General features: G+C 34.0%; 1 protein-coding gene across 3 annotated transcripts in view; it reads right to left on the bottom strand.

Moving 5' to 3' along the window:
• Nucleotides 1–3,040: 3,040 nt before the first annotated feature.
• The window catches only part of CRPPA (CDP-L-ribitol pyrophosphorylase A), a 291,157-nt gene continuing 281,982 nt past the window's right edge, over nt 3,041–12,215 (bottom strand). For all 3 annotated transcript variants that reach the window (XM_055137285.1, XM_055137286.1, XM_055137287.1), the window contains one exon: nt 3,041–6,598. In XM_055137285.1, the coding sequence (XP_054993260.1) occupies nt 6,494–6,598 (105 nt within the window). In that variant the 3' untranslated portion in view covers nt 3,041–6,493. The remainder of the gene's footprint in view (nt 6,599–12,215) is intronic.

The raw sequence follows: 12,215 nt of genomic DNA, 5'->3' as shown, positions 1-12,215 counted from the left end.
CTTTGAACTTGAAACCGGGACACCTGGGCAGGCTCGGGTCGGGGCCGGAGCTCGGGCTCCGGCCGAGATTCGACCCGGGTGGCCATGCCTCTGCACAGCTGTGGGAATGCCGAACGAGCAGGAACTAGAGGCAGCTATAAGACTTGGGGTTCCGGTGAGTGCTTGCAACCATGTATCCAGACTGTGAACTAAGCTTTTGCTCCATGCTGCTCCAGGAAGGGAAATGATTCAATTTCCAACTTTAATCTCCCTGGATTTAATTACTAAAATACAGAAATTGTAAACCGCGCGGCCACTACCATGGCCGCGGGACTTTTTATCTCTTCATTCTCATCAGTGGAAAACTCAATATCAAATATTTCCCTGTAAATAGGGCTGTATTCTTGGGGGATAAATTCCAACAAAAATAGTGAGTCTGTGTTGAAACTCCAACAACAATAGTGATTTTGTGTTGAAATATGGAATGTAATCAAGGTAAAGAGAAGAGTGAAATTTATCAGTTACCCAGGCGGGGGTGGGGGGTGGGGGTGGGAGGCATACTGGGGTTTTTGGTGGTGGAATATGGGCACTGGTGATGGGACGGGTGTTTGAACATCGTATAACTGAGACATAAGCCTGAGAACTTTGTAACTTTTCACATGGTGATTCAATAAAATTTAAAAAAATAAATAAATAAATAAATAAAAAGAAAAAGAAAATCTACAGCTAGATAAATAAATGAACTTTTACTTCCACTTGCTGTTTTCAGATGTATATGCCACGTTTTACTCATTTTTTAAATTTTTAGCTTTTATAAAATTCCGTTTGAGGTGCCATGGTTTATAATACTGTTAGTATCAGTGTTATGCATACAAAGAGTCTCTTGCCCCTGCACCTGGCTGTCTTCCCCAGGACCCCTTTGAGGGGGTGGGCTTCAGTTTCCCTCCCCACCCCGAGCAGAGCTCCTGTGGCCGAAGACCTCTGGAACCTAGCCTTAGCCATGCTCAAGGCCCCTCTCCACACGTTCGGACGAGCCTAATGCATGAAGGAACCGGCAGAGGAACCCAGGTGTGCGGGACCCGAGGCTGAGACCTCCAAGCCTGCTCGGATCGGGACTGGGCCTCTTCTGCCCAGATTCCCCATTTTCTAGTAGCTAGTCAGTCACACCCAGGGACTGCCCCCGGTGCCATGGAATCCCACCAAAGACCAATATCCAGAGACTATAAAACCAAGGTCCCCCAGAAGCATGCGGCCGCAAAGCGGCTGTGCGACATCTTATAGCATTGTTCTCTCTCTGGGAGAGCCTGGCAAGCTACCGAGAGTTTCCTGCCCATATGGGGGAGCCTTGTAAACTCCCCATGGCGTATTCATATGCCAAAAACAGTAACAATGATGGGTATCATTCCCCTGACCCTGAAAGAGCCTCCAATGTGGCACCATTGGAAAGGACAAGTAAAGAGAGGCTTCTAAAATCTCAGGGCTAGGATGAATGGAGACCCCTGAGACTGTAACTGAGACCATTTTAGAAATTTGACAATCAATGGGATTATGATGATGATGAGGATGATGATGATGATGATGATGATGATGATGATGATGATGATGATGCATACAAATCATTCAAATCATTTTTTTTTACTTGTTTAAATTAGGGACCCCAGGGATTCTGGGAAGCGTATGGCCAATCCCAGCAGTATTTTGACCTGGAGGTACAGGATGAAGATTAGGTGCTAGGCCCCAGTGATACAGTATTTGGTTGATTATGCTTGGTGGTCCATGTACCAAGGGGGTCTCAAAGTCAGGACCTTGCCTATGCCTAGCAAGTGCTCTACCACTTGGTCTATCTCTTTAGCTCCTTCTCATCTTTTAAATGTAATGTGGCATATCACCTAGCACATAAAATGACTATGAATAATTTAAAAATTAAGTTGGGTAGATATAAGGCTCATAACAAGCTTCTGGTGGAACACATTATTTGATAAATGTAAATGCTCATATTTTGACCCAGTATCACTTCATACCCAAGAGCTTAATTTCCTTTGAAGACTTTTCTAATATAGTCTGGTCTACATTTATCCTTTAGTAATTCCAAACTAGAGAAGGCACTTAGAGAAGATTCCAATACTTTGGGATCATTGATCATAAATTCTTATAAACACTCTGAGCCAGCAAAATGTCTTCAGTTATGTCCTGGACTTGTGAGGTCATATAATATAGATCCTGCCCTAAAGAAAATTTCCTTGTTTTACCAAATGCTGTGCAGTGACAAGACTCAAAACTCAGAACTAACAAAATCTACTGAGTATATATTTATCTTACCTGTCAACCAAACTGGGCTAAGTGCCCTGCTGATCTCAACCAGTTTGTTCCCCCATCTGGGCTTTCCTTCTTCCTGAAGGCAGCAGCCAAGCTTGGCATGCTAATATGCTCATGGTGGTAAAAGAGGAAGCAGTAGGTCTCCAGACTGTTTTCTGAGAAACACTGCCACCTCTTTCTTATTTGGTGTCAAAGAATGCCACCAGGAAAATGTTAAAGCCAAGAGTGCAAAAATAGTCCTCCCATGAAAGGTAAGTTTGAGGGAAACAATATTTCTAAAAAGTAATTCACACATACATGCAGACATTGAGTAACCAGAATATTGATTTCCACTATGTCTGATTATAAGTTTTACATCCCTATTAGCAGCAGTAATAGCCAGGAGACAAAAAAAAATGAGATTCTTGGTAAACTTTTTTTTAATTAAAGGAGGAAATTAGGGGACATTGACTATACAGATAAGGTATTTATATATAGGGCTAAAGCTATAGCACAGCAAGTAGGGTGTTTGCATGTGGCCCACCCGTGTTCAATTCCTCCATCCCTCTCGGAGAGCCCAGTAATAAGCAAGCGAGTATCTCGCCCACATGGCAGAGCCTGGCAAGCTACCCATGGCATATTCAATATGCCAAAAACAGTAACAACAAGTCTCACAATGGAGATATACAGTTAAACCTGTATATACAAGAATACAAGCAAGTATGTTAAAATCTTTATAAGCAGAAAATACCATTGCAAATTGCCATTAGACTTTCAATTTCTTAAATTTATTTATCAATTAGCTTTATATAGAGAACATCTTCAGAATATTTACTAATACATTTCATTTAAATGTTTATGTTTTTTACAATTTTGCAGTTAAAATATACAAGAAAATATGTGAATGTTATGAAGTCAGACATACAGTACAGTGGATAAGGTGATTATTTTGCATGTGGGAGAGCAGGGTTCAATCTCTGGCACTGCATGTGGCTCCCTGAAACATCTCTAGGAGCAATCCTTGAGTACAGAGGTAGGGTTAAGCCCAGAGCACAGTGCGTATAGACCTAAGGCCCCCAAAGTAGAGAGAGAGTATAGGGAAAATTGTCTGCCATGGAAGCAGGTATACAGGGATTGAGAATATGCACTGATGGAGGGACGGATGGTTGATCATTGTATGACTGAAACTCAAACATGAAAGCTTGTAACTGTATCTCAGGGTGAGAACCAAGGCCCCAAATATGTAAATACTGCAATGTCACACACCACTTACACAAACTCCTCTACTATGCTTATATTAACTATATCAGTCCAATCTTAACAACATATAACAATATATTCTGTTTATTTTTAATTAATTTTTTAAATTTTAACATTCTTTCCCCAAATGCTTTTCTTAACATTTAATTAAAATATGATTTATGCTTCTTTGACATACTTAATTTCAATATTTTAAGCAAGTAAAATGTACTTATTTAATATAAAAATGTTTGAAATTTAATTTTAAAAACGTATTATGTATTTATGTAAAATAAGCTTTGATATTTATAATTTAATAATTTAGACAGGTAAAAAGTTTCTAATTAAAACAATGCAATATTCTTGAATTAAAAATGGTTCTAAGTGGAATACAGAAGATGATGGATGTTTAAATAAATTTGCAATAAGTTACCTCAAACTGACAATCTTATGAAAGAAATAATATTAGAAGTCATTAATCATACTGGTAACAATATTGCACAAATTCCTTTTTAAAATAATTTAATTTAATCAGTAGCATAAAATTAAAGAGAAAAAAATGTTTCCACAATATTTTACACAGGTAGAAAGAAATTCAGCAAAGCTGAGGCATTGTTTTATTTGGGGGCCATACTTGGTGCTCAGGGCTCACTCCTGGCTCTGGGCTCAGGGAATATTTCTGCTGGTGCTAAAAGGACCATATGGTGGTACCAGGGATCAGATTAGGTTTTGGCAGCATGCAAGGTAAGTACCCTACCCTCTGTATTGTTTCTCTGGACCATTACTATTTTTTAAAAGTGATTTTAGAAAATAAAGTGAAAATGGGCAGATTTCATGGAAGTAACTTCTCATAACTGGTCATGAAAATGTATCACTAAAATTGTCTTTAGTTTTCTGAATTGTATAATTCAGACTTATATACTTTCTAATATAAACAAGTAATTTATCTTTTTTTTTTGGTCAATAATTCTTTCCATTTTTTTCACCTTTAACTAAAATTTATTTACATTCCAAATGGCTGGAATGCCAAGAGTTCTAGAACTTTCCTGTGGTCATTGAGCTATTCTACCCTTTTTTCCCCAAATTCTTCCAATGATCATTTGGAGCCTTCAGTCACTTACTATAGTGTTTTTGCTCATAGTCCTTTGCCAGCAATTTTTATTCATATACAGAAAGATCAGCTTAAAGCCTCTTCATCACCTGAGTTGAAGATCTAACTTTTTTGCTATGTATATACATGACTTTGGCAAGACCCAATTTGCATGAAAACAGTAAATGATGTGGAGAGATTTATTTGAATCCTTTCCAATGTTGAAAATTACTTAGTAAACTATAAAGAAAAAAATGCCATAATTCTGATGATGATTTTGGACTAAATTTATTATTATATTAACTAAATCTCATGTAAAAATTTATCAATGATAAATTCATACTAGATGCTCTAGAATGGCATAATTTCATTCTAGAATGGATTTATGTTGGTTTAACATTTCACTGTTAAACTGAAATCAAAGATAATTTGGTCAACAATTTGGTCAACAATTACATATATTTTTTGTGCCACCAAAAATGTGCAGTTTCCTGTCCTGCATACAGTCACTCTCTGCTCTTTAAAATCTTGATAACATTACCCATGTGCCTATATTAGCATTTTCAATTTCTTTTAACATTTTCACAAGAATACTTAATAGGTACACTATATGGACGCTTTAAAAACAGCCAGTTCACCAAATACAGTCATTCTAATGAAAATACATACAATACCCACATATTTTCACTTTCATGATACTTAATTAAATGATTCTGTATTTTTTAACATCATTAGAGAAATATAAAAGAAGGCAGCCCAGAAATTTATATCAAGTGTCATCTAAACGACATATTTCACTTAGTATAATGAACTACAGTAATAGATCCAAGCCTGTAATACTCTATAAACTCTCCTATTAATATAGGTAGTTTCATAAATAATAATTCAGAAACATAGGAAAAATCATCCAACATGTTAAGAAAAAACAATTTGCCAAGGTAGATAATTCAGAATCTATCTATAACCAAAAATGTTTCATACAATTTATAATTTATATGTGAAAGTTAAGAACTTAAAATTTTTGATTTAATATGCTACTATAAAATAAGTCCATAGGTAGAATAAAAAAGAATATCTGATGACTGAATATATATAGTTGTAAAATGTAATATATAGCAAAATATTATACTTAAGATATATATTCCAGTGAACACTGAAGGAAAAAAATTTGGTTTTAAAGGTAGTAGTATATATGAAATTAGAATTTACCTATTCCTTGATGTGCAAGGTACTAACTTGGGTTTGATCAAAATATTTTCACCTCTAATGAGTTTTCAAGTGTTCTTTTAAACACTCAGAAATAACACCTTTTAAAACAGTGTAATTCAATACTATAGTTCATAAACTAAGAAAAATATACAGTTTAAAATAGTAGAAAAGCGAGAGATTACATCTCCTCTAAGGTTGTATGAGAGTTCAAACCCAGAGTTTTCTACCATATCCCCTCTACTTTTTAAGGCATGGAAGATTAAAATTAATGTTTAAAATATCAAATGTAAATAGGATCATTTAAGATTAAGAGTAATTATGAGTCATATTCATTTCATTAGCACGATCTATTAATTTACATAGAAATAATAATTGAGAATTTCCCCAACTCTCATTACTTGGAGATTCATCTCAAACATCATTAATTCTATGGCTCTGTGAAAATTATGTTTTATGTTAAGTCTATTATTTTCCATTTATTCAATTCTGATTCAGATAATTTATACTTGACATGCATAAAATTTTTCATTGCATACACATTTTTATAACTAAGTATCACTTTCTACAAATTATGATACAAAAGAAAAGTTAAATACTTTATCGCTACATGAGGAATAAAGTACATGAGAGATATTTAAGTAAATATTTCTAAAACCCGGAAGGTAATTTTCTCTGCGTTCTTCATGCTATTAGTAGCTGACCAATGAGTCCAGGATTTCTTTCTTTAATTATGGCAGCAATAATGGTAGCACCTTGCTTTATAGTTTCCTGTAGCTTCTTCTCGTGCTGAAAAGATAGAATAATACTTATTTTAGAAAGAAAATATTTTTCCCTATAATAAAATATCTTACTTTTGAAAGAAGATTTTTCCTGGGAGTTGAAGAAACTACTTTTAAGATACATTGTAAAATAACACGCAAGAATCTCTGGGTTGCGTGTTATTTTACAATACATGGTATGAATTCTGCCTCTACTAAACTTAAATCATAGCAAAAAACATGGACTTTTTTTCTCTAAGTAATTAAGAAATAATTTTTAAAAGAAGTTTTATTATAAACACCAAATATTTGCTGAACATAAAAAGAAAAATATCAATGTAACTTTCAAATGCCAGGAGCATGAAGCAACAAAAATTATTTTCTCTTATCCAGTATCTGACCAACTTTGGCACATCATTAAAGTGTGAAAATTCAATATGCAGAACTTGAAAACAATTTGTGTGCCCAAGGACAAACAACTAGATAAAGAAACTAAGGTATGTCTCCACAATGGAATACTACATAACCACCAAGAAGAATTACGTCATGAAATTTTCTTTTAAATGGATGTACATGTAGAGTATTGTGCTGAGTGAAATGAGTAAGAAGGAGGGACAGACATAGAATGATTTCATTCATTTGTGGAAGGAAACCGGGGACATTGGTGGTGGAAAATGTACACTGGTGAAGGGACAGATGTTGGAACATTTATATGACTGAAACACAATCATGAACATCTTTTTTAACTGTGTATCTCACTGTGATTCAATAAAAATATAATAATAATGATATCATATATAAAGATAAATGGAAAAATTAAATTTATTCTATTTACTTAGATTAGTTAAAATGGGAATGATATTAATGTGACAGAAAAGGGAATGTGGAAAAAAGCTATTATCTTTTAGGATATCTATACTATAAATTATGCTACGTACAAGTAATCTACCTCTAAACTTGGCATCTTCCTTGATGCTTTACTTTTTTCCTATCTCTTGCACCCAATATTTCTATCTCCTTAATATATTTTTTAATACACACACCACAAAGCACCATTGTCAACTCAACATTTCTGACCTGAGTCACCAGAACACTTTATCACCTAAAATCCTCTGAAGGCCCCCTTAAACTTCAGGATCAGTTTGAATTCTTCACCTGGTAATAAAAATAATTTTGTTTTTATCCTTTTGGTCTACACTCAACATTCCCTTAAAATCACTCAATTCTCTAAGCCATGAGTAATTGTCAGGTATTTGTCTACATTTTCATTCCTTTGCACCAGCTAATCTTTTGCCAGAATAGTTTTCCTATCCCCTTCCTACTTCAACTAACCCTAAGAGGTTCTTTGTGGTTTGACCTCAATTTCAGTGACTCTTAAACATGATCCTGCCAGTTCAAGAGTCCTCCAGCCTAGTTTGGAAGGGATGGAACTATATGATGCCAAAGCTGTAAATTTTTCCAGCCCACTGAATCCTGACAGCCTTTTTCCATTTACTATATATTATGCCAGATGATAAGCTTCTTAAAAGGTTTTCCTTTATCACTGAAAATAAAATACTTAATGCCAAAGACATGGTAGCACTCCCTATGTTATAAAGAATTAAAACCGAACAGGCGGTAACTGTTGTGAAAATAAAAAAAAAATTAGTTTAACTTAAATGTCACTGATCTCTAGTTGGTTACCTTAAAAAATTATTTCTTTTACATTTACCTGTAAGTCTAGAAATAGTAAAAGAAGAATATTACTGCCTCCATACCTCCACCAACCCTGGCCTGGGTCAATCTTTCTATCAAGCAGTACTGAGAGGTAGTAGTGAGAGACCACTTCTTCTTAAAAGCACGTGTTTTCCCATCAGATTTGGCGATCATGTTCTTAGGAATGGCGGTGGGGAGATTTATCAAGGGATAAATTGTTGGCTATTTTACTTCGTAAGTAGATTTTAGTGACATTTTAATACTCTATTTCAAAATGCTTTTCTACTTTTCGAAGAATTGTAGACCTTAATTACATACAAGGATATTATTGTAAAATATATATATGTTTAGGTTTAAATATGTATTTAGTATTCATAAAAATATGTATACACATAATATATATTACATAGACAGTTAATTTATGACAAAGGAATCAAGAGCATAAAATGGAGAAAGAAATTTTCAACAGATGGTATTAGGAATACTGGAGAGCCACATGCAAAAGGAAGTGAGATATTCGTTTCATCATACACAAAAATTAAAACAGTTTAAAACATAATACCCTGCCTTCCCCAGATGGAGTTCCCTGTGACACTGAGCTTCTACTAACATTACTCGGGTATGTGGGACTAGGACCATTTCTCCAAACTGCATGGGGGCACTAGGACTGGGAGGCTCCATCCCAGCTTCCAGCCTCCACCAGCCCCCGGAAGTCACACCCTCAACCCGGCCCCAGTGCCATCTTGCGGCAGCAGCCAGCAGTGAAGAATCTGGGCAGGATAAAAACAGAAGCCAGAATGCACAAAAAATACTTCAGGGAAAAAAATAATGAAATTTTCATTGTTATATAAATGTGATCAAGTAGATCTTATAAAGGTTTTCTAAACAAAATGGGTGTTACAATACCCATGATAATGATAAAAACAAAAATACTGAAATCAATATACCTCCTATTTGTAGCTCTATAAACATTAATTTCTAGGCATAAGGTTTATCTTGATTTCTACTCATTAATCATAAAAAGCACACCCAGAAAATATGGCATACCCATGTCCTATACCCACAAATTAAAATCACTGTCACTGTTACTATCATCCCATTGCTCATTGATTTGCTCAAGCAGGCACCAGTAACATCTCCACTGTGAGACTTGTTTGTTACTGTTTTTGGCATGTTGAACTTAAAATCAAAAGTAAATATTTGCTGATTTAAATAACAGAATAGTGTTTTCTTTTATATATTATAGCTAGCATTATAATTGCTTTTAAAAATGACTTTTCTCACTTCATAATGTCAAATACTTTTTTAAAAAGTCCTTAAAATAAAATATTCTATCCTGTCAAAAATATAAAATACAACTTTGAGCTGAAAAAATAGCATTTATGTTTTTTGTTTATTGTAACTAAATTTCAGAATAGAAATCAGCCAGAAAAGAAAAAAGTGTTCACACTACTTAAAATATTGAAATTATTAAAACTTTAACTAGAATAATATTCAGATGATAGATTTATAGTCATGCTTATAACTTCTTTTTAACTGTTATGTTTTTATAATACTTAATAAACACTTTATTTTTCAAGAAGAAAAATGAGCTACTTTATAGTTGGCTTTGAAACTGACTGAATGCAAAAAACTAAATTTGTTATTATGTAAAATAAATCAATGTGAAGTACAAATTTTCAGAGACTCTTATCTATAGGTAACCTTAAAATATGTATGAATAAAAGTTTTTAATCATTATAATCATATAAAAGGCCTATATAAATAAATGTAGTGCTACATATTAGTAGAACTATATGTAGTATGCATAATATTGGTACATATTAGTACACATAAATAAGTATACTTATATGTTAGTACACATAAATAAGTGCTACATATTAATCTGACCTTGGCTTTCTTTTTTTTTTTTTTTTTTTCGGCGATGCATAGGGGCTGCTCATGGCTCCGCACTCAGGAATCACTCATGGAGGTGCTTGGGGGAACCATATGAGATCCTGGGAATCGAACCCGGGTTGGCCCCGGGCAAGGCAAATGCCCTAGCCACTGTGCTACCATTCCAGCCCTGGACCTTGGCTTTCTTGCTGACTTAAAAGTTAGGAAAAATATGCTAAAATTTCTTGTAGATAATGTGGGGCAAAAAGTAAGGCAAAACTTTGTACATCATTTCATTTGGAATATAAACAATTCTGCTGATTGAGATAATGAAAATTTTCTTTATGGTTTTTGTTTTTTTAACATTAAAAAATGTTTAAAACTATTAAGATAAAATAGTTATTTAAGATTTTCTATAACCTTAGCTGAATTATTTAGGAATTTAATTCTCTATAAGTTTATCTAGAAATTTACCATATTTAGCTTTTTCTCTATGGAAATATCACTATTAGGATCATTGTATCACTGTCATCCTGTTGCTCATTGAGTTGCTCCAGTAGGCACCAGTAATGTCTCCACTGTGAGACTTGTTGTTACTGTTTTTGGCATATTGAATACACCACGGGTAGCTTGCCAGGCTCTGCCTCTTGGGTGAGATACTCTTGGTAACTTGCCGGGCTCTCCAAGAGGGATGGAGGAATTGAACCCAGATTGGCCGCATGCAAGGCAAACACTCTATCCGCTGTGCTATTGCTCCAGCCCCACTATTAGGATAAAATATATTATGCTTAAATATACACAAAAATTCTAATCACTATTAATTTCTCATTAGGCAATTATTTTTTCATGAATAATTTTTAAGTTGATTTGCCATTGTCTAGTAAGACAATAGATCTATATCCCAGATCTACACTCTATGTGTACATAAGTTACCCACCAACAAAGTTCCAGTATCATCCCAACCACCACCAACAACAAAAAACACAAAACAAACCAATACCAATTCCTCTCCCCATACCTCCTTCACTTTACCTGTGGTAACTACCATAGTTGTATTATATGTAAGAATTAATTTCGCTTTATACCAATGTGTTAGGAATACATATTCCCCATATGAATGAAACCATCTGACAATCGTCCTTGACATCTTTCCTTATTTCACTTAGCTTAATCATTACACAGATGATTCTAAATTTATTCTGGTGATTATAGCATTATAATGGAATAACAAGTATTTTTTTAGCTTCAGTGTCTACATGTGTGTTTGTGCTAGTTTTATATTTCCACAGAATGGTTGGATTTGGAACGACTATAGCATCTTTATAATTCATTGATTTTTTTTATATTTTTTATCCTCTCCACTATTTAACTCCCAATTTGGCTAAGTAAAACTTGTAGTCTGAGAAGTTAACAAGAAGTTGTACATTCTAAGTGAACAAATGGTCAATATTTTATGATACTCATTGTATTTAAAATTCCTTACTTACTAATTTCCTTTTCAATTATTTCAAGGAAATATTTTTCAAAACTTTTCTCAGTTAAAAAACTTAAAAATCTTTTAAAGGCATATTTGAAGAGATTAAATCCCTTCATTACTTTAATAGAAATACTTGATTAAAAATACAGAAACAATTTTGTGATATGCTGTAGGATAAAATTTGTGTAGATTTTGTAAAACACTGTCTCAAAGAATAACAGGAAGTTCTATGATGTCACTGTTGCACAAATCTTAACAACATTAAAGGAAATTTTCAGAGATAGTCATCCTCCAGACATATTCCTCAAAACACAATGTACTTGTTAAAAGGAAAACTATAAAGTCAAAATGTGTGTGTGTGTGTCTGTGCTGTAGATACCTCAGGAGATTACATATTCCTTTTGAAGAACAAACTTCATTGTCTCAGTAAATTCCAGCCTAAATCCAAATTCAATTGCCATGAGTTACAAAACAAATCTGAAACTCAGAATTCTTAAATTATGATACTAATATCCTTCCATCATCCAGACAAAATTTATCTAAATGCTCCAAAATGTCAAAAAATTTCAACAAATGAAACTATATTTTCTATCTGTAT

This window comes from Sorex araneus, chromosome 1 (assembly GCF_027595985.1).
Source record: "Sorex araneus isolate mSorAra2 chromosome 1, mSorAra2.pri, whole genome shotgun sequence".
Taxonomy (NCBI): Eukaryota; Metazoa; Chordata; class Mammalia; order Eulipotyphla; family Soricidae; genus Sorex; species Sorex araneus.
The sequence above is the reverse complement of the archived record's forward strand: the minus strand, read 5'-3'. Positions and strand labels throughout refer to the sequence as shown.